This window comes from Chamaea fasciata, unplaced genomic scaffold, assembly GCF_029207755.1.
Source record: "Chamaea fasciata isolate MVZ Bird 193981 ecotype frontalis unplaced genomic scaffold, bChaFas1.0.hap1 SCAF_19, whole genome shotgun sequence".
NCBI classification, from domain to species: Eukaryota; Metazoa; Chordata; class Aves; order Passeriformes; family Sylviidae; genus Chamaea; species Chamaea fasciata.
In genome coordinates, this window is record NW_027094104.1 from 5310442 (window position 1) to 5336461 (window position 26020).

Sequence of the window (26020 nt, forward strand, 5' to 3'; positions counted from 1 at the left end):
AATGCGCAGCAGAACCATTCAGCACCTGGGAGTCAGGAAACCCAACCCCAAACCAATTCTGCCCCAATTTGACACCAGGAGCCATCACTGGGCAGCCACATCCCTGCTCCAGCCCCACAGCTCATTCCCCAGCAGCACTGGGGGTGACCAAGCCCTGAGACACCTCCAGACACTCCCAACCAGTCCCAGATGGAAATGGTGAAGAGAAAATCCCCGTGGAGATAACAGGATGATTTACAACCAGTCAGCAAGAAGTATTTTCCTCTGATTCCCAACAACTCTACACCCAGAAAAGCCATTTTTCCAGCAAACAAAGAGTTAAAAAAGACAAGCCACGTATGAGTTTATTTCGAAGGACTCTCAAGCTGCAGTCTCTGAGTTTCTGTTAAGAGGTTTCAAGCATTACAAAGCGATTTTCCCTTCCCAGGGTTATAAACCAATTAGATAAAGACCAAGTTAATCCCTTATTGTGTCCAAAGAGGCACAAGCAGACACCAAACACAGAGATTAGTCCCTTCGTTTTAAGCACCCGCGTTTGGGCAGCTGGGAGAGCATCCCACGGCTCAGGCAAAGCCCCAAGGCAGGAGCACAGAGCCCCTGGCTGCAGCAGGGCTGCACAGGGGGCTGCCTCACACTGCAGCACCATCCTCCTCCTGAACCCTCCCCAGGTGACTTCATCCAGAGTCATCTGAGTTTACCTGGGCTTGGAAGGAGAGGAGTTCAGAGCCTCACGCAGAGGGACACCAGGGCAGTGATTCAGAGCCATTTTTATGCTGTTTTTTTTTTTACCTGATTTTCTCTCACCCCAAGGCAGAGGGAGCTGGGGGGAGGGGGGCTCAGGCCAGCTGAGGACAGCAATGTCCCCAGCCCTGCCTCCCCCACTGAGCACACAGACCCTCCATGGATCAAAACACCCAGATCCCAGCAGGAACACCCAGTGACAGAGCCTGAACAGCCACAGCCTCACATTCCTGTCAGAGCTGGGCTCAACTCCACGAGCTTCCACCCAAATCACAGCTTTGGCTGCAGAGCCTCCCCAGACCAGGCCACCCCAAATCTCTCATTGTCTGACACCAACTAGTAGCACAAAAAAAGAAAAACAATAGATCAGGGATTAAACCCACTCACCCAGGGCAGGAGAAGCCACAGTCCCACATGCTGAAGGTTCCCCTGTTCTGCCAGGGCCATCCTGGAGGAGCTGCTCCCCACAGAGCCTCCTCCAGCACAGCTGAGCCAAACCAGGGGCTTCACTCAGCACACCTGGCATCAATCTGCAGTGGAGTCACCCAGAATTTGGGACCAGCCCGGGATGACCCTGTGGCCTCCCAGCACAGTCCAAAGCAATCAGAAAACCCAGATGAATGTCCCTGGTGTCCTGCCCATGAGGTCTAGGAAGGAGCTGTCCCCTGCCCACTGTCACTTGTGCCTGAATTTGTGAACTGTCCCCATGGCCAGGGAAGTCGCTGGTTTGTGTGTGGCTGGAATGAGGAGTGAACTGATCCCTGCTGGCTGTGGCTCTGTCCCCACCCTGCTCCCTCGGGATGGGACATGGCCGTGGCAGAGGAGGTTGTGTGTCCATGCAGGGAGGGGACAAGGCTGTCCCTCGGCTGTCCCCCCGCCCTGTCCCCTGCCACAGCCAGCACCAGGCTCCCAATGCTCCCTCTGCCCCTGGCCTGGCAGCAGCCCCGGCCCCCACAGCCCCAGGATCAAAGGAGCAGCTTCCACTGCGATTTCCCCTGCCAGTCTCTGTCCACCCACAGACGAACCCTGGTGTGAAACATCTCCGAGGATTCCCGGGAGAGGCGGCTCCTGCGCGGGGCCGGCAGCTGCTGCAGCTTTGGCTTTTTAAACCTATCAGCAAAGGCTTTTTAGGGAAGTGCCCTGTCAGTGCCTGTCCCCCTGCCCAGCACTGACCTGCCCAAAGGGCCCCAGGGGAGCAGGGTTTGTCACCTCCTCCCTTCTCCCACCCACTTTCAGGAGAGACAGCTCAGACCCCAGCACAGCAGAGGCACAACAGGCTGGGTTTTGTCCTCCCCACCCAGAGCAGCTCCAAGACAGAGAAAAGAACAAAAGTTGTACAACAAATTTATGCAAAACTTAGGTTAAAACAGCCCAGAGGAGGCTGACCTGAGCACCCCTCCCCAGGTGGTGGGGAAAACATCCTTCTTCCTCTTCAGGCTGGAATCTTACACAGCCACACCAAGATCTCCCAGAGCACCTTCTGCTCTTGCTGCTCTTCAGGAACAGTCAGGAACCACCTGCCAACCTCAGCCAGGATCCCATACCTTGGGAAAGCTTTGGTTTTGCAGGCTGGACGAGGGTGGAGGATGATCTGGGCACAGAAGCTCCTCAGGCTGAGCTGGGGCTGGGCCAGAACTCCAGCCCGGCATTTGGGCACCTGGAGTGCAACCTGCAACAGGGCTGCAGCTCCCCAGGGACACACAGAGGGAAGGGCAGAGCCCAGGCTGCAGGGACACGGGGAAGCTGCTCCAAAAACAGCAAGAAGGGAGAGCTCTCTGCCACAGAGATGGGGTGGGAGGCACAGGCTGGCTGTGCAGTGGAAATGCCTCAACATCTCTGTAAATCACCTTCTGCAGCTGCCCGAGGACTCCAGAGAGGTGTTGCAAACTTACACGTGAGCCTTTGCTTACACAAAGATTTTAACAATACTTGAAAATGAACCCTGAGAAATTCAGTGCAAGGATTCTCCCTGAGCAATGGCTGGTGCTGCCCTGTGGGACACAGCCTGGCACAGCTGTCCCTTGCGGTGGCACTGGGCTCCTGCATCCAGCAGGACTCAGCCTTGGTGCAGGACAGGACCCAGCAAAGTGGAGCTCTGCACTTTCTTCTGGCACCAGACTAATCTTCCAATTCAGCCTCCTCTTTGCTGCTGGGAACAGAAATGAGAAAGTAGGGAGTAGTTTAAAAGAAAGTAGAAGGCAACAGGCACAAACAACTGGCACATGGTGAACTTGAACTCCTGCACCTCAGGGGACCTGCCACAGATTTACCTTGAACTGACACCCACCTTATGTAAGAGTGGGGGACTCTTGACCCTCCCCAAGATCTGGGGGCCAAAACCAGCTCCCTGCAGGTATTTCTGTTCACCCTCAGGTCACACCTGTGGGCGTTAGGACTTTGCTTATGACCAGTGCTGAAAAAAGACCAAATCCCCTCTGCCCTTCCCCAGCTCAGGACACGGAGCTGTCAGAAGCAACGTGTGAGGCAGCATGGCCACAGGGAGCAGAAATCACCTTCCGCAGGCAGCACATGTCCTGACCTCCCCACTGAGCTCACCTTGTCACCCTGCCTGTACCTTTAATGCCATTACTGCAGCTCATGCCACCAGCAGATCCCCCTTTGCCCACACACCCACCTGTCTGGGCTGGCAGGGACAGCCTCCAGCACCTCCACTGGAGCACAGGGCTGCTTCCGAAGGTACTCTCTGGACCTAATGTCAGCCTGGAACCAAGGAGGAAAATGAGCTGAGCAGCCTGGCTGGGGCCTCCTCTGTCATCCCAGTGTGCCCCATCCACCCTGCTGTCAGCTCATCCCGCCAGGAACACTGGATGGCTCAGCAAGGCACAGCCTGGGGCAAGGAGAGCACCAACCACACCCCAGGAACTGTTAGGAAGTGTTGCTGGGCATTCCTTGGGTGTTCTTGCCCCCACCCTGAGGTGTTTGCTCAGCCCTCCAGTGCTGCATGACACCAGCAGCAGACCCTTGATGCCACCACAAACACATCCGGGCTCTTGGACAACTTTGAGGACTGGCAGTTGATTTTTCCAGTCCTTCAAAGTTTTTTTCTCTTTGAGAAACTTCTTTCCCAAACGCACTGACTGCTGTGCCATTTCCGAGCAGCTGCTGTGCCCACCTCAAAGGCAGAGCGTCTCTCCCCACTTACAAAGAAGGATGTGACCTTCCCAGCTGGAAAAGCTTCACAGTGTCTGGTGACTCAGAAATTGGGTTAACACATCCCTGGGGACTGTCCTTGAAGCATTTGCTGCTCTCCACCCTGTGCTGCTCCCGAGGAGCCTCTCCTGCAGCCCCCAGGCCCCTCACCCCGAGCCCTTGGTGGAGGCTGTGCCTGCTGCTGGAACCTGCTCCACAACTGCAGAGCCTCCTGCCAGCTGAGGAGGAGAGAGTTACATAAGGGGTGGTTTGTTTGGGAGATTTTTTTCCCTTCTCTCTATAATTGGACAGTTTCATAACCGAACTGACAAATAACTTTGATCACTCTTCAGGATAAGCGATTACGTGATGGATTTTATAACCAGGGAAGGAGGCTGCTCAATAGTCCCCACGGGGAGACCAAGGAGCAGGAGGCACAGCTACCAACTATTTTTCTAGGGAAGAAAAACCCCAACCACGTTCTGCTGAGAACATCAGCTAATGCTTGATGAGGTGGCAGTTCCCAGGCAGGGCTCACTCCTAACACAGCACTGGAGTCAGCTTAAGGCAGTGATTAACCACGGACTAATCAATAAGATGGATCACCGTCCTGCAATAATCCTCACAGATTTGGGCTATTTTCAGAGGGGATGAGTGCTGGCTGTGGAATTGCTGCTTGGCCTGTTATTTGAGGAGCCAGGGTGGTCCCTGTGCACAGCAGGCTGGGAGGGGGTGCACCCAGCAGGAGCTGGACTCTCAGGACACCAGAGACTGATGTCCAGTCCCAGAGGAGAGGCTGATGCTTGTCTCATCCTTCTGAGGGCAAGTGTTCCGTGTTTCACAGAGGGTGACCTGCAGGCCTGGCCTCCCCTGGTGGGCTGGCTGTCCTCAGGCTGTGCCAGCAGCCCCTTCCTGAGCCAGCCCAAACCTGCTGGGCACAGGGCCAGGGGCAGCTGCAGGGAGCACCAAGTGAGCAGGAGGTTGGTGAGCAGCCAAGCAGGAACAGGACCCAGCGAGAGCAGAGCAGGCTCCCGAGGCAATCCCTGGCAGCTGGAGAGTGGCACCAGCTTCTGCTTCCCTGCTGTGCACAGGGAACCCAGGAATGGGCAGGAGTGTGGGCAAGCACCAGGGAGGGGGCTGACCTCTGGCAGGAGGCAAGGGCAGCTCTCTCGGCAGGGCTTGGGACTGTTCCAGGGCCACTCAGGGTGAATGCTGTGCTGAGGATCCTGGGGTGGCAGCTCCTGCCTACCTCAACTCCTGCCTGGGAGCACCAAGGACAAACTTTGAGCAGGACCTCAGCAGTGAGCACAGCTCTCCTGGCTGGGCCTGCCACTGGCACGTGGAACAAAGAGCGAGTGGGATGTAAACACTGATTGCAGGTGACAAGGGAAGTTCATCCCTCTGCTTCCTCCAAGAGCTCTCACTTCTCTCATCTGCACCACAGCCAGCTCCTTGGCAGCACAGCCACACTGTGGGCTGAATGCAAATGGAACCCTTCCTGATCCCTGCCTGGATAATGCTGCAGTCCCAGGAAGCACCACATCCCCTGAAGCAGGAGGCTGAGCTCCCACAGGAGCTGCACTGCACATGCTGCCCTCACACAAACCTCAGGAGCTGTGGGCAGCTGAGTTCTCACAGCCCATTTCATTCCCAGGGCTGCCAGAACTTCCAGGACCTGATGATCCACAGGTCTTTCCTGACACTGGGAAATCTGTAAGCACTTCTCCTATCAGGTCGGCAATTTCTGGAGACACACCACAGCAAAAAGGCTACGTCAGCCACCCGTGGCAGGATTCTCCACAGCCTCCTACTTCCTAACTCCAGCTGCAGGTGCTCAAGAGCTGAGAGGCTTTCAGCTCTGCCTGTGCCAAGAGCTGTGACAGTCACCACACAGAGGAAGCACAGCAGGCACAAGTTCCTTGGAAAGGATGAAGTGTCCTCATCTCCTGCCATCTCTCTAGAGTAAACTCACTCCCCTGTTGGACTTTCCATCTCTCTGTAAGACAAGTGATAATAACTCATTCCACCACTCTAACAAAAAGGTCACAGGGAACTGGAAGAGTCTCCGAACATGAGCAAATCCTGGAGATGGCTGGAAGCAAAATGAGTGCGATAAAAAGCTCCAAGACACCTTTTAGTTTCCAAAAGGAATGCTTCTCCCTTCCCTTTGAACACACAGAGCTGCAGAGCTGGCTCGGAGCTCTGCAGAGGCATCTGTGCCTGGCTGGAGCAGGTTACATAAGGAGCTCCAGCAGCCTGCTCTGGTCTGGCAGGTACTGGGGCTGAGATTGGAAACTGCAGCTCAGCTATGGGCACCCCAAGGCTTGTTTTGCTCCAAGGACTCAGGATTTTGGGGTAGTTTATAAGTAGAGTCTCAGTTCCAGGGAACACTGCAGCTCTGGAGCAGTGCCCAGCAGGGTCACCCAGCACTGCCTGGGGGCTGCTCAGGGGGACACAGCCCTGACCCCACCAGGCTGGCACAGCAGTGATGCCAATGGGCTGTCCCAGGGCAGTGTTAGGGACAGGGACACCTGGGCAGGCCCTGGGGTCACTCCTGGCTCTGGACTGTGGAGCCACCAACTGCAGAGTGACCCCGGGGAGAAGAGAAACACTTGCCAGGCCAGAAGTCCCAGAGGCTTTGAGCTTCTCCAGAGCCTTTCCCCAAGTTCTGCTGCGATTTAAAATGAGCCAAGGCTGAGCCTCGGTGGCAGCTGCAGTTCGGTGACAGTGATGCAGTGCTGTCACCTGCTGGCTGGTGGCTCCGTGCAGTGCGGCAGCGGGGAAAGGCCCAGAGGAGCAGCACTGCGGGCTGTGCTGGGCTCCAGGCACCCGGGAAAACTGCATTCCCAGCTCCTGGGGATTGACACTAGCACCGCAGGAGCTGCCTGCAGAGAAGAAGCAGGGAATCAGTCAGGCCGGGGCTGCAGGCAGGGCTGGGAATGCTGCCGGGCACTGCGTCAGGAGAACCGGCCTGGAAGGCTCACTGAGCACTGCCACGGGCTGGGGGAAGAGCCCAGCAGGAGGGTGTGCCCAGCAGAGGAGGGGCACACGGAGGCTCGGGAACCCCCCGGGGCTCGGCAGACACCGCTGCCCCGCCCCGTCCCGGGGCCGTACCTGCCGGATGGGCTCCGGGATGCGGAAGCGGCAGCAGCCCCTGACCAGGCGCACGGCCGTGTCCAGGCTCACCCGGTGGCCCACGGAGACGTACAGGGGCTTGGAGCTGTTGTTGTAGCTCCGCAGCACCTGGGCAGTCAGAAAGGAGAGATCAGGCACTGAAGAGGCTCATTTGAACACACCCAGAGGGGCAGTGGAATTAGGAGCCAGGCAGACCCCTCGGATGGGGTGGTGGCTCTGTGTTTGCAGCTCCCAGCCCTCCTGAACACCTTCTCCATCCCAGAGTCTCCTCCAGGGACTGTTTGTCCCCCGTGGCCCTTCCCCAGACGCCTGAGGCTGCTCTGGGATGCAGGGAGCTGTGCCAGTTCGGGCTGACAGCACACACAGGAAGTGTCTCACAGCTGCCTGTTCCCGCTCTGCTCTGAAGCAGACATTCCCTGACTGATCCCGGGAAGCTGCCAGGGAACTGGCACCTCTCCCAGACTGCAGCTCACAATTCAGGGTGCTGGAGCACCTCAGGTGCCACAGCCACGGACCTGAATGTTCCAGCACTTGAGCTGCCAACACCCCAGAACCACCCGAGCTGTCAGGAAGGGGCCAGCCGTGTCACTGGTCACCTGTCCACACCTGCCCTCCCGCAAGGGATCACTGAGACAGCCCCAAGAGAGGGACAAGTGGCCAAGTGACAGCTTACCATGCCCAGGACCTTCCCCGAGGTGCCTGTCAGTGGGAATGCCTCTCCTGACCTCTGTAGGGAGCGAACCTAGGGATAAACACACACAAGGTCAGGTCATCAGCACATAATTCCATGTGGCTGACCAAATTCCCTCGGGATATCAAAAGGCAGAAACAAATCCCAGCCTGGCCTAACCTGCTCCCTGTGCAGCTCATCCCTGACCAAGCCATCCACCTGCAGGAGGTTCTTGGCCACACCAATGCACGGCAGGTCCGTCAGGACTCCGAGGTGACAGGCTGTGCCAAATCCTGCCAACAAGGAGCCACTGTAGCTGCAGGACACCAGGGAACAGGAAAGCCAAGGAGCAGCACAGGGAGCAGGAGAACAGGGCTCTCCAGGAACAGCCTACCTCTGGGATGGAGCAGGCCATTCCCATCTACCAGAAGCACCTGAAAAAGCCAAAGCAGTAACATTATTTCCTGGGCACTGAGAGCACCAGGGATGCTGTGGGGGAAGGAGAAATCTCTTGGCTCCTCAGTTCTCCCCGCATGGCTCTTCCCGTCTGTCCCTGACCCTAAGGCAGCAGCAGTGTGGGACTGGCAGTGCCCTGCACACACCACAGGGCTCCCACAGCCACGGGAGGCCTGGCTGCTCCCAGCTCCACATCCCTGCTCCCTCAGGAAAGGGAACGGAGGCTCCACCACAGCTCCGACCGTGCCCCTCCCGCTCCACAAGCTCAGGCTCCAGAGGGAGAACACCTTTCCCAGGATCCTGCAGCCAGGCCACCCCAACTCGGAACAAGGGAAACACAGCACACCTGAGGCTGGAGCTGGGGCTCCTCCCGCTGAAGTCTCTGCACAGCTTCCACCAGGACTGGGACCTCTCGGAAGGCCAAGAACCCGGCCACGTACGGGGCACTGACGGCCACCATGCGGCAATCCTGGTACAGCACCTGGGGCAGACACACACACACACACCCCGGGATGCTGCCACTGAGCCCCTGGATGCTCCTGAGGCTCCTCCTCTGGTTCCTGCCCTCTGCTCGTGCCTTTTAAACCCGGGGACAGGCCAAAGGAAACAGAGTAAGGCAGCACAAAACAATGATTCCTGCCTTGCCCTGCAGATCACAGCAGGACTTGAGATTCGGTTCATTAAAATCCCAGCAGACAGCATCAAACTTCATTCCTCTGCTTGTTAGAGCTTTTACAGCTAAAGATAATTTTTTTTTTTATCATTTTGAAAGCTGGGAAAGAGACCAAACATCTTAATTAGTTGAAGTAAAATGACTGTGAGATGTGAGAGCCATGGCAGGTTTGGAAAAGCTTTCCCGTGTCACAGCCCACATTATCAGCTGATTCCCAGCAAGAGCTCACACACAGGACTCTGCACTGGAGCACTGCCACCGCCTCCCTCTGCCCATGGGCACCAGCTCCCCAAACAGGCACTGCAGCTCCTCTGGACCCTGCCTGAGTTCCCAGCCATCCCACAAAACTCCTGCAGTTGGGAGCTGTTTGCATCACACCTTCCTAAACTTGTCTTTATATCCTTACACGTATGTTTTCCTGTTTGTCTTTCTTGAGAACACACAATTGCAAGATTCGCTGAACGCACACAGAATCATGGAATGGTTTGGTCGGGAGTGACCTTAAAGCTCATCCCATTTCACTGCCGTGGGCAGGGACACCTTCCACTGCCCCAGCCTGCTCCAAGCCCCATCCAGCCTGGCCTGGGACACTGCCAGGGATCCAGGGGCAGCCACAGCTTCTCTGGGCACCCTGTGCCAGGGCCTCCCCATCTCACAGGGAAGAATTTCATCCCAATATCCCACCTAACGCTGCCTCACAGCCCCGTGGTTGCGGCACAGCCCGGGACGGGCGCTCCCCGCGGTACCTCCAGAGCCGGGTAGCTGAGCACGACCAGCGAGGCGCAGGCACGGCTCTCGTCCCCCTTGATGTAGGATAAATCCACACCTCCCACTCTCTCCAGCCCGGTGAAATGGGGATCCTTCTGCCACTCCTCGGTGTCCTCCTCCACCACGCTGGCCTTCAGCCGGGCCTGCTCCCTGCGAGGCCGCCGCGCTCAGAGCGGACCTGCCCCGGGAGCCGCTTCCCCGAGCCCCCGGCCCGCCCGACACCAACCGCGCCCCGTTCGCTGCCCGGGGAGCTCCCAGACCCAACCGGGGCCGGAACACCGGGGGCTCTTCCCGACGGTGCCCGTAGCACGTGGGGACGCGGTGCCGGGGAGCCCCGAGCGCGGCCGGTCCCAGCCCGAGCCCCCGGTACCGCTCCCAGCGGTAGAGCCGAGCGGGGCCCGCACGGTCCCCCACAGCCTATCCCAGCCCGAGCCCCCACAGCCCATCCCCGCCCGAGCCCCCAGAGCCTGTTCCCGCACGGTCCCCACGGCCTGTCCCCAGCCGAGGCCCCGGTACCGTTCCCAACGCCGGCGCCGGGCAGGGGACGCGGCCATGGCGGCGCCGGGCCCGCCCGTCCCGCAGCGCCGCCGTCCCCCGGAACGCGCGGCCGGGCGCGGCCGTTCCGGGCCGGCGATCCCGGTACCGATCCCTCCCGACACCCGTCCCGGTACCAGACGCAGAAGGAGCCGGGAGCGGGCGCGGGAGCTGAACGAGTTTATTTGGGGGGGGGGGGGGGGGGGAGGGAACCGGCCCGGGACAAGGCGCGGGGGGAGCGGGCTCAAGGCAGCGAAGGAGCCCCGGCCCTCAGGGCTGCCTTCTCCCGGTCCCGGGGCTGGGCAGGAGCCGGGGCTGCAGCCCGGTGCTGACAACCCCGTGGCAGCAGAAAGGCAGACTGAAAAACAGAACCGCTGTCCCAGCACCAGGGCACCATGGTTTGTAAAAAAAAAAAAAAAAAAAAAGTCCTTCATGTTCCTCCGGTGGCTCTGGGGCTGTGACGATCCAGGGTTCGCACGGAGCTGCTGGGTCTATGTCACCCTCCTCCTCCGCAGCCACCTCTCCTCTTCACATCAGGTGTAAAAACAACAACCCCAAACCCAAAGAACAAGCAACAAACCCCAAAGAAATGCCCAAAGTTCAGGAAGCCCCGACACGGGTGTTGTGGCAGGGTCCTGTCCTAACTGTCCCTGTGCTCCCGCTTGAAGAGAGCGGCTGCTTTCCAGGTACCAGTGGCATGAGACAGAAGAATGTCATCTGGGAATGTGCCTTCCAGCTCCAGAGCTAGTTCAGAGTCTTTGGCATAAAGGTAAGGCAAGAGTGATTCCTTCAGGCTGGAAGGTAGAGCAGAATAGCATTAGCAGCTGGGGTATAGCAAAGTACAGGTGCCACCCAAAATACTCAATACCCACAATTTAACAGGTGTAGGTGTAGTGAGAAGGGTTAAACAGCCAGCTGGAGGCACAGAGCCCGGTGAGGGGAGGCTGCAGGGCAGAGCTGAGCTCTGGGGCCACGCCGTGCCTGTGCAGAGCTGAGTGTGCCTATCTCTGAAGGCTGGGCTTGATGATCATGGAGATCTTTCCCAGCCTTTATGAGTTTGTGATTCTGTTATCCATTATTTTATCCAAGTGCCCGCAGTAGTGCTTGTGTTTGTGCCCTGGACAGGAGGTCCTGGAGTGTTCCAGCCGTGTCCCCAAGAGAGCCTGAGTGAGATGGGAGTGACACCTGCCAGAAATGAGTGTGGACATTCCTACTGCTGCTGGTGGGGCCGTGACCCCCAGGACACGCGTGCGCCAAGGGAACTGCTCCCATTGTGTGCATGCTCAGAGGCAGAGAAGCTTCAGTTAACAACAGCTGTGGTGGGTTTGGGTGTGTAACTCCTACCTCCAGCTGGGTCTGAATTCCTCCGCAGCTTGGACACGTCTCAGCTTCAGGATGATCATTTCATGGAGCTCCTGCAGGAAAGTGTCCAGCCTGGAGTGGACCAGGAAGGTGTGCAGGAGCTTGGCAAGCTCTGGGGTTAGCTCTTCTTTGTAGTCTGGACTGACATCTGCAAAAGGATCCTACAAATGCAGCAAGGGGAGAAAAAAGCCAAACACACATTTGAGCAGCTGCAGGCAGAGCAGAGGAGGTCAGGCAGAGGTGCTGGGGGTTCCATACCCTGCCGAGGCGCAGCAGCTGCTCGGATTTGTGGGCACACAGGAACTGCCACAGGGCCATGCTGTGCCTGAGCTGGCACCGTCTGAGGGCCTGCAAGAGAAGGACATCTGTGGATGTGAGGGATGTCCTTGGAGCCTGTCCCCAGCCTTCCCTGCCCAGAGAGAGCTCAGCACGGAGCTCATCCAGCCCCTCAGCCTGGGTGGAGCCCATCTGCCCTCAATAATCCAGTTTTTGATATCATAACAGGCAGTGGGAAAGTGAAAGGGCTCTGTCACACAGGCTGGATTTAGCTTGAACCAGGGCAGATTTTATCCTGTGAGAATCTGAGCTTTGCCCTCAGGACTCACCTGCAGCACCTGGGGGTTTGTCTGATCCCCCATCTGCAGAACTTGCTCAATGTATTCAGTCAGCAGCATCTCAGCATTCTCACCAGCCATGGCCAGGAAGCCCAGGGTGATGTCAGTGAGGGACAAAGCATCACACACATCACTGTAGGACTGCAGCTCCCCACTGATCATGTTCATCACAGAACTGGGCAGAGCACACTGAAAACCATGAAGTTACAGTTAATATTATTTTAGAGCCATTTCTTTTTCTGTTCAAATTGCTCAAGTCATGTAAGACAAGAGAGCTCCAGATTTTGGAAACTGAAATGCTGAACCATCTTCCTTTTCTTTGGAAATCCTGATTGACAGCACAGATTGCATGTAGCCAAGGCACACTGAGAAATCAGCAGGCAAGCCTTTGGATGGGCAAGGCAAGGGACAGAAAACCCTTGGAAAAGCAGGGATTTCATGCTTGCCCTGCTTCCTGCAGTGCAGAAACCCACCTGCTCCAGCTTATTCCTGACATCACTGAACAGCTGCTCGTAGTTGCGATCATGTCTGTACACCAGGGTGGGGATTCCCTGTCAGGACAGAAAGCCATGGATGGGAAAAGCTCTGGAACACTGCTCCCAGTGCCCTCCTGGGACAGCCCCTGCCCTGTCCTACCGTCAGCATGATGAGTGGCTTCCCCTGCAGGAACTTGTTGATCACTTGCTGCTGGATCCTCTCCAGATCAAAGTCCTGCAAGGTCTCCCCTCCCTTCTCCATGCTGTACTGGCAGTTGGACAGGATCAGAGGGATCAGGTCCCTCTCCACCTCGTAACTGATCACGTGCAGGTCGGCCACTTCCGAGGGGCTGATCAGGTACCTGCAGGGAGCAAAGGGCCTCTGTGAAGCAGGGAAAGCTGATGGAGAGGGAGCAGGAAATGCAGCAGAGCCCCAGGAGTGGAAGAGCAGCACACCTGTCATCCTCCTTGATGTGCCTGTTGACGGAGTGCACGAAGTCGTTGTGCAGCCCGATGAGGTAACTGGCCAGGGCCGTGGAGCACAGCCCCAGCCCCTGCCTCCGCGGCAGCAGCACCTCCAGCCTGCTGTCCAGGCTCAGCTCGGCATCACAGTAGCCTTTAGGCAGCTTGATTTCCCCTGAAATACAGACAGGAGTGTTTGAGGAGCCCAAAGCCCAGCCCAGTCTGAGCCAGGGCAGGAGGAGGTACCAAGCCTGGAGCTCTCGGCATTAGGGACACGCACAGAAGGGAACAAGTTCAGGTGAGAAAGGGAACAAGTTCAGTTGAGAATACTACAACAGGGTAACAAATTCTTCCCCTTGTACCTAGATTCTTAAAATTCAATGGCCGAGCTCATTTTTGAGGATATGCCTCAGCATGAGTAATGGGAGGAACCTGAACTCATAACAAGGTGCAGTGGAAGAGCAGGGCTGGGACAGAAGCTGCTCACCATTGGTGTCCAGGGAGCTTCTCAGCTTGTTCCAGACAGATAGAAACACATTCACTCTCCTCTCTAACAGGTCCCTCATCACATCTGAGAAACAACAGAATGATAAATCCATGAAACAGCTTTTCCTGGTGAAACTCTCCAATACAGGGATCTTCGAAGCATATCCCTGAACTCCAGGCAACTGCTCAAGAGACTAAACAGACACCAAACACCTTTCTAAAGGTATCAAATGGAGTAATTTGCTTGGTTTGTTATTTTTCCATTACTGTCTGCTCCTGGCCCAGGCCACAAGGATGGATTGGTCCTTGGTCTGATTCTGCATGACCTTTATGTACTTTTCCATAGGTACTTAAAAACATGAGTAATTGTACTGAAATACGATTGAAGGAGTTGCCATAAACTTCATGAAAGGAAGGGAAGGATGTTTATTCCACTCTTTAGGCAAGCCCTGCTCTAGGGCTGAGCTTAAAATGCCACCAGAACTACTGCTGCACTGCATAGAGCGCCCACCCTTCATAAAAAATCTCCTGTACTTGAGTCCATTTAAAGTCATCTGGTAACCTTTCCAACCCTATCCAGGTCTCCAGTTCATTTGGGTGAGAGTTAAAAGGAAAAGGTGAGTTTTCCCCTTTGCTTTCAACTGGACAATTCAGTACTTTCTGTTTCATTAATTACAATTTTGGCAGAGTCTCCTTACCTGAGTGGGGTTCCCTGAGGAATTCCCTGATGGAGCAGTGTTTGACCTCTGCTGTGTTCTGGAATTGCCTCACCAAGTCTCTCTGCAGAGCCAGAATCTCTGGTAGGAATTTCACCAGCCTCAGCTCAGATTCCTGGAACAGGAAAGGGAACCTGTGGGTAAGGCTGTGCTTGGACAAACCAGTTGGGAATACATTTATGGAATTCTTAAATGTTTAAAAGACAACAATATCTTCTATGTTCATTCTCAAGATCATAGCAAGTACTGAGACTGAAGAAACTGGATAATCCCAACGTGTTTATCCTGGGCAATCCCAGGCTCTCATCCCTGTGCCACCCCTACCTTGTGCAGGAACTTCCAGAGGAGAGGGACACTGTCCTTGGCATTCTTCAGCTGCACAACGTGGCCCAGGTTCTCCACTGAAACCCTCTTGCGGCAGCTCCACATCTTAGAGTGGTGGATGTGGCTGTCCCCAGGCAGCTGGGACAGGAATGCAGCTGGGTCCCCATACACTATTTTCACTATGGGGTTGGAAGAGATTCTCTCATCCTCTTGTATCTGTCTGTTTAACTTCACGAGCTTTTTATCCAAATCCTGCATTTAAAAAAAAAAAAAAATTGTGAAATACCTTCCACTGAGCTAAGCCATTTCTGCTTTTCCAGTTTTGCAAATTCATCTCAGAACAATTCCAGTCTCAGACTCCCATTTCCCTAGGTAGAATAAAGGTGGCTAATCCTTAACCTGCAGCTGTGCCATGGATGGGTTTGCTTTAGGAATAGCCAGGTAAAAAGTGCAGCACAGATATTACAGCACACCAGATTTCCAGTGAATTTTGAACTGCTCAGCTACTGACACTGTACAGCAGATTTCTCACCTTCAATTCAGGAACAATAATTGTGTTTGCAACAATATCTTCCCATTTGTTTCTCTTCTCCTTGGTGGAGAGGACAGCATCAAACTGCACCAGCCCTGCAACAGGAATATTTCACCTCTTACATCTGCAATATTTCAGTGAAAAGAAAGCACAGATTCACAGGTCCTAGAAGTTAACTAAGTATCTTGGTCCAGGTGGAGAGTGACACCCAAACATTACACAGTGATCCAGGTTTCCAGGAGCTTCAGCCAGTCATTCATGTGAATGATGGGGACATTTATACAACTCCTTCGTAACCCCAGAAACATTGAACAGATTGTCCAAGGTCAGACCATGATCAATGACAGACTGAAGCTTGGAATACTGACTGGTGCTGTCCCACACTCCAAATCTGGGGTATTTGCATATAAATGCCTCTGACTCCAGATCCCACCATGAACCTCACTGTTCCATCCCTCTTCTCCCAGAGAACTTCTGGGAGTCACTGAGAGGCAGCACAGAACAGAGACTGCACCCAGCTCGAGCTGCTGTGCTGGGAGAGCAGCCCTGCTCGGGAGCTGCGAGCCCTGCTCATCTGTCATGACGTTATTTTGTCAATAATTCATTTTCAGAGCTATCGACTGTACCAAACCTTGCAAACCCCATGTACTTGCTGAAAGAAGCAAACAGCCAAAAATTCTTCCCTCCCTACAGTAAAGAAGCAAGCTTCAAACTCTCTATTTTTCTCTACAGCTCAGCTGCTGTTGGAGGGGGTTTATCAGCAAAGGGGCTGCATGGCCCCAGCCCTTCAAGCAGCCCCAGGTGTGATAGGGCAGCTGGCTTTTCTTACACTGGCCTGGCTCCTGCTGGGGGGCCTGCAGGAGGCTGCTGAGCACCAGGTGAACAATGTTCATAGTGTCATCCACACTCTTCCCCAAAATCCTGGTCAGCTGTGCCAAGTCCTCCTGAATGTGCTGCTGCAGGAAGCTCACCACGTCATCCACTGTTGGCTTGATCATCCTTCCCAGGGACTAAAGACAACAAAGGCAAGAGTTGAGCACAGCCAAAAACATCCACGGAAGCACAAGGCACACAGAGCTCAGTCCTGCCATCCCTGTGGGATTCCTGCCACCTGGGCCCACCAAGGCAGGGCTGGGTGGATGTGCCTGCATGGAAGTGCAGGAATTAACCAAAATCCCTCCTGGGCAAGGAGGGAGGGAATTTGGGTCTCGCATCCTGACAGACTGCCCTGGTCACTTGGCAAAATGATGAAAATGACCAGCAGCATACAAAGGTTTCCCTACATTTTGTGTGACCACTTGGAAGCCTTTTTGGAAGGTACCTGAGGGTCTCTGGAGGCTCCCAGCAGCATTGACAGGTGAGTGAGCAAACGGAGCAGCACAAAGACCACGGGGGACACGCCCCGGTCAGACAGTCCCAGTGTCCTTCTGTGCTGAACGCCTCCAAGAACGTGGCCAGTTTGAGTTCTGTCTTCATGATTCCTGTAACAAAGTGCATATATGAGGTTGTTTTTGCCTCGACAAAAACCACACAAGACATCTCTGACACCCAGCAATGCCTTTTTGACCCATAATGTCTTTGAATGCCATAAAAACTGCCAATTCAAAGTGCCACAGGGGAGTGAAGGCTTCCAGTCAGTTTTGTTTTGCTGCCTGATTACTCTTTATTGAGCATCCCTTCCTTACACCTTCCAGAGAACAGCATGAAGTGGTTGGTACCTCTGGCATTTGAAGGCACCACAGGCAAGTCCTACATCATTTAGCACTGCAAAGGCACTGAAGCAAAGCACACCTGGCATGCTGGAATCCCTGCAGGGGTTTGTGGTTCAGGCCTCCAATGGGGACATGGCAGTCGGGACAGCGGCTCATTTCCATGGGGAGCCCACACTGGGAAAAGCAACATGAGAACACTGAATTCCAGAGCTTCTCCAGCAGAGAAACAAAAATCCAAGCTCTAAGTGGTTAATTCAAACCCTGCTACAAACCAGGCCTCTGGCTGATGTTTCCCAGTTTGTGGTATAAATGCTAGGGGTATTCTAAATTTAACATTACAATGACAAAAGGATCAATAATATCGATTTTAGACATGGAACTCTGTGCATTAGAACATTAAAACCAGTAAACAAAATAAAACAGTTTATTGTTGAAAGCTTTGTCTGCTTAAATACCCACCAGTCCCAAATGCTTACCTCTCCCACAGTGCAGGGGTGGCCATTGGGACATTCTGTGAAGAGAGAAACAAACAGGACAGTGTTCTAAGACAGATTTATAAAGCCCCTGTTATTCCCTTTTCTTGGGACCATCATCCTGGAGCAAGAAATATGCTACAAGATCTAATCCAAAGCCCTGACTAGCCCAAAGCCCTGACATGTCCACGCAGGAAGCCAAGGAATTTTTCAGTGCTGCTTCTCCTTGGGAAACAAGGAATCAAAGCCTGACAGATTCTGCTTCCACTCCCCATTCCCAGCTGCAGGAAGGTCCAGCTGTGGGAAGCAGGGACAAAGCTGACCAGGAAGGTGGCAGAGTTCTCCTCTCACACCCTGTTCGTGTTGCCTTTGTGCCCCCTCAAGCTCTGTGAACAGCTGCCGACTGAGCAGCACTGGATATCCTTTGGTGCATCACCCACACAAACTGTCACTGCAAATCCAGATTTATCACAGATAACTCGTGCTGAGGAGTGTGTTTGTCCTCACATTTGGAACAGTTTCATTCCGCAAACCCAAGGAATTCCTTCCCCAGACCGGCAGCAGCACTCACCATACCAGTGCAGACCACGCACCACCTCCCAGGTCCTGGCCTGAGCCATGACGTCCTGGGGCATTGTGGGCAGAAACGAGTGCTGAGGAGGGAAAGGGAAAAAAGAGTCACAAATGGATCTGTGAATCAGTTCTGTCCTGTGGCAGTCACTCGCTGGTTCTCTGTTCACGCTGGGGAACAAGAGACACCTGAGAGCAGAGGTCAGGCAGGTGACACAGATGCAGATTTTCAAATTCACCTTTGAAAATCCACTCTTGGAACTGTCAGTTATTATTAAGACTTGCATGTGCACTCTTCAGACATCCTGCACTGCACTGCTGATGCTCCCTGGTGCATTACCAGCATGTTCCCTTACACCTTGGGTAGCCAGGAGTAGCAGATCTGCAGCTCCCTCCCCCTGACTGAGGAGCCAGTGCTCTCTGAGCAGGGAGGTCAGCATAGTGTGAGCTGCCAGCTGCTCTCAGCCTTGATCACCCAAATATCAGCAATATATATATTCAGTACATTCATCCTGCTTGGGATGGAGAGCTGCCTTGAAAAGATACCAGGCCAGAGCCTAGTGTTGTGCTAATTAACCCCAACAGCACTGAAATAATCACCCCCAGTGTTTCATAGAGTGAGGTGGAGCATTGCTGTTGAGAAAGGTCCAGCAGAGGATCCAGCAGGCACAGGCAATGTGCAGGGATATGCTGAAGTGCACGTGTGCTCACCTGCATGCACTGTGGCTGGAAGGCCAGGTTCCTGAGGGGCTGCAGGACAGGGCTCTGCCCACAGAGCAGCACAGCTGCCATGTGCACGGCCATCTCCACCAGGACTCCGTGCTGGCTGCATCCCCAGGGCTGCATGGACAGGCTGGGCAGGGTGTTCCTCACCAGGGCAACTGCAAACTGCTGCAGCTCAGGGGAATTCAGCACCTGGGAGCTCTGGATGAACTCAGTCATCGCATCTGTTTGCTGAAAGCACAAATGCGAAAGAGCTAAAGCCATCAGAATACTGCCCACCCAAGGGAAGAGCACTGGAGGCTGCTCCCCACACTGGGTTACCCTGCTCCAAAAACCTCCCCAGCCTGCTTAGCTCAGGCCATTGCCCTGCCTGGGGCACAGGAGCAAAAGCTCCTGCCCCACTTATTCAGATCCCTTTCATCCTTACCTAGGAAGCAGCTTTGTCACAAGCTGCCAGAGGGGAGTGTCCTACCTGCTGCTTGGGATGAAGGCTTGGATCCCTGGCACCGTACAGGGCAGTGACCTCTCGGAAGATGGCCAGGAGCAGGTAGGCAGATTCCAGAGCTGGGGGGCTGCTGGATGCCTGGGGAAGAACCAAGGATGTGGCAGGGAACAGTCCAGAGCTGTCCCAGCTACACTGATGGGATGTGCAGGTGGGAAAGTAAGGAAACTTGAGCACGAGCCCCAGTGACCTCCCAGCTAAGGCCCCCAGGTGCCTCCAGGGGAACAGACGCTGGCCACAGGACACAACAGAGCTGGAGCCATCCAAAGCCCAGCAGGGGTGTGTGGAGGGAGGACGGGGCTGTACCTGGGCCTGGAGCAGCCCCTGGGCCGTGCCCTCCATCATGGCTCGTCCCACGGCGTCACGCAGGACCCAGTAGCGCTCCCCGCACACCAGGAACCGGTCCATGGCGTTGGACTGGCTGTGCTGCACCTGCCGGGGAACAGCCATGCACAGTCTGGGAAAATGACCCAGCTGGAGGAGGCAGGATCTCCTCTTCCTCCCAAGCACCAAGGCATTTCAGCCTCCCCAGTGCAGCAGCAGCTAGGGCCACCCACAGGTGCTGCCAGGAGAGCCAGGACAAGACAACTCCCAGCCACTGCCACTCTGGCCTGTTCCCCAAGAGCCACACAACACTAGGAACACCCCAAAGCAGCACAAAGTGAAGGCCAAGAGGAGACCAGAACCACCACCAGGAGATGCCTCTTCTGTACCTGTTGCAGAATTTCTGCTGGGAACACCCAGCTGAACTGTGGCTCTGTGACCAGCTTCTGAGCAAATTCCATCCCGTGCTGGCTGGCAATCCTCCTGACCAGGTACACACGGTGCCAGTCGTTCCTGGCAAGGCTGCAGAACTCCTCCACATTCTTCAGGTAACGCTGCTTCTCCTTCATCTGCTCTGGCTCTGGAGGGGAAAAAAGAGGTTAAAACAAAGAGGCAAAAGCACATCCCACCTTGTAAAACTTCTCTGTCTGCCCCAGCTGTAGCGCTAAGTCCCTTTATTAGTACTGTGTAATTACACAGAAGAACTTCAGAGCCCTCCCTTCTTTGGGTGTTGTTTGGAGCATTTTCTCAGCCAGATTTCAGACAATGATTCATTTCTTTGACAGGGAAGATATAAACTCGTCAATATAAACTCTTAATCCCTTCTAGCTGTGCAGAGCTCTCATTCATATAAAACAATAACCCGTACAGCAGTCCTGGGTCTGAAGCAGCATTTATGCTTTAAAGTTCAATTTAGTGGGCTCTAAATAAATCTCATTGTTAGCATCAGGAGGATAAAATAAATCTCCTTGCACAGGTGTAACTGCCATGCAACCACACTGGGGTCACCAGCACAGCCTTGCTCCCCATTACAGAGCACTTGTAACACCTGGTACAGGGGACAGACACTGACTGACACCCTCAAGGAAAAAGGGAGTCGCTGCTCCCACTCTTGGCCATGCACCAAGACAGGGCCTAGCAGAACACAGGGCACTGACTGTGTCCAGCCCACCTGCCCTGCTGGCTTTGCCCCGCACCCAACATTTCCACCTGGCAGCAGAACAATCAGACTCACTGGTGTGCTGCTGCAAGTCGAAGATCAGCTCTGCAGCCCTGCTCAGGCACAGGCGCACCTTGGCCACAGCCTGTAGGTATTCCACAGAGGATTCCTGAGGAGCCTCGCTGCTGTGGCCTGGGAGGTAGTTCTCTGGAAAGGCTCTGTCCTCAGGCAGACTCTTTCCATGCCCATATCCCAGGCTGTCCTCTGACTTTTCACACATGGAATCCTAGAGAGAAGCCAGAACACTGCTGAGAGGCAGAGCCACCTCACTCAGCCACCCCTGTGTCCCCAGGGTTGCCACAAACACAGCAAACCATCCCTGCACCCTCCACCCCACTGCCATCGTCCCTTCATCCTAAACCTCCGCCATGTCACCCAACACCCATTTTTAGGATGTGCCCCAGCTGTCCTACATTCCCCAAGCTCAGAGCTGAACAAGAGCCATGGGCAGGCTGTAAATAACACACATTCCATGTTCCAAGATGCCAAGCTCTGCCTGTCTGTCTCTTAGCAAGAACAAAAATGGTGATTTTAACTAAAAGTCACTTTAGAAATAACTGTAAGTAATGAAACCTCTCCCCTGATGTCACATATGTTTCAAGTTGTCCAAAGTCCTGAAAGTTATGCAAGGGGAGGAAAGGGAACAATTCAAAAGACATAATAATTTAAGTTCTGCACAATAATTTAATTGCCTGTAGAGGCAAGAAGGCAGCTCAGCAGTGGGCTATACCATAAGAAAGGCCCTGCTTGCTGTACTCCTGTGCTGGAGTTTCAGTTTTAACACTCAGACACATGTCCAAGGGAAAGAATTTATGTAACACTGTAAAGACACACAAGCCTTTCCTTGAAAAGCAAGGCTCATTCCTGACCAGGTGATTTGATATCAACTCCTTTTGGGCTTTCTAGTGGAAAAATAGTTACACAAGAAATATGCCCAGAATTGCAGAAGAATTTCTGTTCTTGATTTTTTTTTTTACTTGTGAAACTGCACCAGTTTCATGGCCCAGCTCTTACCTCCAAGCAGTTGACAAAAAGCAAGTAGAGCTCTTTTTTGTCCTTTTTCTCTAGGAGCTCATTGTGCTCCACCTGGGACAGGTAATGCTGCAAATCATCTTTCACTTCATTGAAGCTACAGGAGAGAGGGAAACACCCCCTTAACACAGCTGCCATGCTGACAGGACTGCCCCTGCCCTAAATCACAACAGAGCCCCCAGAGATGGCCTGGGACAGCTGGGGTCACTCTGGGTCCAGCTGCAAGATGGAAAAGCTGTTGTGCCATTTTTTGCAGGTGACCTTTGGCATCACCCCAAGTCGGGCTTTGATCATCAGCAGTGCTCAGTGAGCACTCCCAGGGCAAAAAGCATCTGATTTAGGAGGTGGTGACACCTGAGAAGGGGCTTTTGTGCCCTGCCTGCAAAGGGAGACTGGGAGGTGTGTGGAGCAGACACAGGATCAGTTCTGTCCTGATTAAATCTCCGTGAATGAGGAGTTTTGCTTTGCTGACCTAGATCTTGCAGCTCCCAGGCATCCACCCTCAGCACAGGGTTAGTGAGGAACAGCCAGGTAAACCTCGCACAGGCTGCTCACACTGCACCACAAGCTCCATGCAAGCCAACCAAGTGGCATGACTAATGCAAAGGGATTCAAATTCAATGAAACTCACAGAGGTGAGGAGAACAATCAGATTAGTTTGATGAGGAACAGAGCTGAACCTGGCCCTGGCCTAACCTCCCTCAGCTAAATGTGCTCACCTGTACTTGAGGAGCAGCTTCAGCATCACGGAGCGGATGATGGGAGTTTCATCCACCTCATCATTAAATGGGGACAGGAGTTTTGTGTAGACAGCAGGGTGATCTGTGGAGACAAGGGAAGGACAGGTTTGGCAGGGGAGACAAGGTGGTGACACATTCAGCTCTGTAAGACTGAGCTCCAGGGTGAAGGAAGCTCACCTGAGTCTTTCACGAGGCTTCTGCGAACAAAGAGCAGATCCAGGAGCCTCTGGATCACCTCTGGGTCAGGGGGCTCGTTGTCCTTGAAGCACATGGTGGTGACCACGTCGATGAAGAAATTATTGCACCTCTGCCGGAACAGGGCGTTCTTTGCTATGGCAGCTCTGGGAAGGGCAAAAGCAAACACAGAACCCTTTCAACCAGGGAGGAATCAAGCACACACAGTTTAAAGTCACCAAAGGGAGATACTTTTCCACCTTCCCAACGAGATGATCCTTGAGGCCCCTTCCAACCCAAACCATTTTGTGATTTGCATGTTTTTACAGAGGCCAAAGCAGCTTTCCCCTTTCTTTGAAACAACAGAACAGACAGGATTTGTTCAGTTCCAGAGGGATGAAGCAGAGTTCACCCCCCACTCTGCTCATGCTGACCACCTCAGAGTTGAGAATTTTCTCACAAAGCCTCTCCACCCCAAGGCTCCCACCTAGGAGAGGGTGGCTGGAGTACCTGAGCTCCTCAGAGACAGTTAACTCCACATCCTCCACAGCAATCCTGCAGTAGGGACAGTGCATCTGTGCTGGCACCAGCCACAGGCTGATGCACTTGTGGCAGAACACGTGGTTGCAGGGTAGGCAGGTGGGGTCCTTTGGCTCTCCCAGGCAGATGGGACACGGCTCCAGACCATGCCTGGAATCCAGAAACACCAATGAACACAGCTGCTTCCGTGCTGCCTCCCCAAAAGCCTTGAACAACATGTTCAGCTGCAGCTAGGCCAAGAGCAGACAATGCAAGACAGGCTGACTCACTGCTCAGCTCAGGGTGCAGAACCAAACAGGGTCATTGCTCTTCCTCTGGCTTTTACTACACCCCATGCAGCACTGCCAGAAGTGTGCTGGCAACACAGGCAAATCCCCGCTGGCCCCTGCAGCCTGTCCCAATGTCAGTACCTGTAGAGCCTTCTGCCGACCTCGTTCTTGCACTGGCACAGCACTGTCATCACTGCAGCAAAGGTTGGATGAGACTTCATGTCTGAATCGTCCTGGAAACACTGCAGAGGGAAAGGACAAAGCCCAGTGACTCAGCCTCAACACCTGAGACCAGAATTCCCATGATCAGCAGATGAGGGAAGAGGTGAAATCACAGCTTTGCTCACCTTGGCAAGAAGCAAAGTGTGTTTTCTCACTAAATTCTCAAACTCTGGCATCACAGCGTGGATGTCGAGCAAGACATGTTCCACGAAGAGTGCCATGGCAAAGACACGGCTCCAGCAGGCCCTGGGGGAGGACAGCAGGATGGCAGCACACCAGGGCAGCTGAGAGCAGCAACCAGGGTCTCACTGCTCCCCTCCACAGCATTCCTGCACTTCCACTTGCTTCGCCCTTTGGCGTTCCAGAGGGGTTTTTGTCAAGGACAGAACACATTCCAGCACTTAACCCAGGGGGCTCAGGGGCCTGGCCTGGAGGCAGCACTGCAGCAGGGCCAGCACCACTGCACACACCTTCCCACACCTCTAACTGCTATGTCAAAAGATTTTAAAAATACCAATCACAATTAGTTACAATTTCTTCACTTCAAATAAACTAAACAAGGTCTGTGAGAAACTGGGGTAGCACTCTGGGCTTTCTTCCAAAACACAAGATGCAGTGAAATTCCCCATCTCTTGAGTCCTTATGCACAGATGATGAAGTGGGGAGACACTGCTGGGTAACAGGAACCTGAGGAGAGTTTTAAATAACCCCTGAACCCAGATGGAATGCACCAGATGATACTGCCAGATTTAGAGAGAGAATCCACAGGAGATGAGGGGAAAAAAATGTGGTTCTTGCTGCTTGGTATGTAATTGAGCCCAGCAGGAACCTGGAAAGGTTTGCAAAGCCTGAGAAAAGCAGCACCAGAACAGCTTCAGGCTGCTCCAATGCCCCAGTGAACCACCCAGAGCAGGGCTGTGAGCAGCCCTTGGTACCTACTTGAGCTCCCTCAGCAGCTGATGGCAGTGGCTCCCCCTGCGCTGGGCACCCTTCTCTTTGCACAGGAATTCAATGGGCACGTGGAGGTTCTTCACCCTCTGCAGCCAGAGCTCAGGGGGGGCTGTCTGCACCTGGTTCTCCAGCTCCTCAGCACACACCATGGCAGCCAGCACGTCCAGAACCTGCACACACACACAGGGCCAAGGCTAGCACAAGATTGCACTTCAGAATTATTTATAGACCTCGGGCTCTCAGTCTGGTTTGCTACAGCACATGTTCTATCATTCTGAATAATGTCCTACTTGGTTATCTTAAGCTCTGCAATTCTCATGTTTGTGGCTTGGCTCGTAGCATGTCCTAGTAACTAATGCAAAAGCAGGGCAAACTATTTTAAAACCTGCTTGTAGCAATAACAACACAGCAGATCATTCCATATTCTGAGGAACCTGAGCCTGTGCTTCCCCCTCTGCTGTCACTGAAATCCAAAGGAGACTGAAGAGCAGCTAATTCAGTGCAGACAGAGCTCCCTGCCAGGGCTGAGGGGCACAAAATGCCAGGGAGTGACTCTACCATCTCTGAGGATGGAACTCTGCCCCCTTGCTGCTTCAGGAGGAAGCCAGTGACACGGGGATGCACAGCCAGGATCCTGGAGAAGTTCTGCAGGCGACTCTTGAACTGGTTGTGTGCCAGGTGGGCCCAGGGCAGGGAGGGCACCTGCTCCTCTCTCCAGGGGGACTCTGCCGCCCACTCTGCAATGCAGGACACGAACGCCACACGCAGACACTGCAGGGGGAGCAAACAGACAAAAGCAAAGGTGAGAAAGTACTTTTATAATTAGTTTTGCACTGGAAATCCTGGCAAAATTCTCTGAAAGATGAGAATCACTTCCCTACAAAGACAGCCTTAAATGTGTCGATTTATACAGGTGCTGCCTTTGAGTAACCCCAGCAGCCATTCAAGTGTCCAGTGATCTGTGCCGGGGTTCCCCTGCTGTTGGGCTGTCTCAGAGGGGCATTTTCCCCAGGCAGGACTGATTCAAAAGGACACACTCACAGGCATCACACTCTTCTCCCCATCCAAAGGGTTCCCAGCTCCTGTTCCAGACACTGACCTGCAGCTCCTCCTGGGAGGACACACCAATGGTCAAGACAATGAAGTCTGTGATGTAGCACTGGAAGAGCATCTGCCTTTCTTCCTCAGTCAGAGAAGAGATGAATTTTCCCAGGGCAGTTTTCTGGAAGTATTCCACAAACTTCTCAGCGTGGCCTGGAAAATGAGGATGCAGAGAAAAGCTGGATATTGGGAGGAAGCTGGCTTTGACACAGCATCTATCCTAGAGACACTGACACCTCATTAATCACTGATGCATCCAGCACTCCCCTCATCCAGGGCACTGAGGAGGGACTCAGGCCAGGCCTTGTCAGCCCAGCATCGGTGTCTTATTTCTGGAATCTCACCTTGTCATTAACTCTTGGCTGCTCC

General features: G+C 54.1%; 2 protein-coding genes across 6 annotated transcripts in view; both read right to left on the bottom strand.

Annotated features, from left to right (window-relative positions):
* Positions 1-338: 338 nt before the first annotated feature.
* Positions 339-10214, bottom strand: ENDOV (endonuclease V). Of its 5 annotated transcripts, none has more exons than XM_066200704.1 (10): positions 10110-10212; positions 9572-9743; positions 8499-8633; positions 8091-8130; positions 7877-7989; positions 7700-7768; positions 7006-7134; positions 3377-3462; positions 3029-3121; positions 339-2887 (listed from the first exon to the last, which is right to left on the bottom strand). In XM_066200704.1, exons 1-10 carry the CDS (start codon positions 10145-10147, stop codon positions 2860-2862), a joined length of 903 nt encoding a protein of 300 aa, XP_066056801.1. In that variant the 5' UTR covers positions 10148-10212; the 3' UTR covers positions 339-2859. The 5 variants fall into 5 exon arrangements, with proteins under 5 accessions (XP_066056801.1, XP_066056800.1, XP_066056803.1 ...); XM_066200703.1 differs by having other exon boundaries at positions 339-2890; XM_066200706.1 differs by lacking the exon at positions 3029-3121 and having other exon boundaries at positions 10110-10206.
* Positions 10215-10299: 85 nt separating this feature from the next.
* RNF213 (ring finger protein 213) overlaps positions 10300-26020 on the bottom strand; it is a 46269-nt gene continuing 30548 nt past the window's right edge. Inside the window, exons 37-66 of the mRNA XM_066200205.1 lie at positions 25650-25804; positions 25109-25321; positions 24539-24720; positions 23725-23845; positions 23519-23619; positions 23079-23258; positions 22572-22735; positions 22374-22476; positions 21637-21751; positions 20638-20848; positions 19793-19983; positions 19386-19511; positions 19050-19160; positions 18566-18808; positions 17856-17937; positions 17288-17322; positions 16891-16985; positions 16421-16580; positions 15929-16109; positions 15100-15194; positions 14568-14819; positions 14226-14358; positions 13529-13612; positions 13036-13216; positions 12740-12941; positions 12577-12654; positions 12095-12292; positions 11748-11837; positions 11472-11650; positions 10300-10921 (exon numbers count right to left, since the gene is read on the bottom strand). Coding sequence (XP_066056302.1) covers positions 10768-10921; positions 11472-11650; positions 11748-11837; positions 12095-12292; positions 12577-12654; positions 12740-12941; positions 13036-13216; positions 13529-13612; positions 14226-14358; positions 14568-14819; positions 15100-15194; positions 15929-16109; positions 16421-16580; positions 16891-16985; positions 17288-17322; positions 17856-17937; positions 18566-18808; positions 19050-19160; positions 19386-19511; positions 19793-19983; positions 20638-20848; positions 21637-21751; positions 22374-22476; positions 22572-22735; positions 23079-23258; positions 23519-23619; positions 23725-23845; positions 24539-24720; positions 25109-25321; positions 25650-25804 — 4415 coding nt within the window. The 3' untranslated portion in view covers positions 10300-10767. The remainder of the gene's footprint in view (positions 10922-11471; positions 11651-11747; positions 11838-12094; positions 12293-12576; positions 12655-12739; positions 12942-13035; positions 13217-13528; positions 13613-14225; positions 14359-14567; positions 14820-15099; positions 15195-15928; positions 16110-16420; positions 16581-16890; positions 16986-17287; positions 17323-17855; positions 17938-18565; positions 18809-19049; positions 19161-19385; positions 19512-19792; positions 19984-20637; positions 20849-21636; positions 21752-22373; positions 22477-22571; positions 22736-23078; positions 23259-23518; positions 23620-23724; positions 23846-24538; positions 24721-25108; positions 25322-25649; positions 25805-26020) is intronic.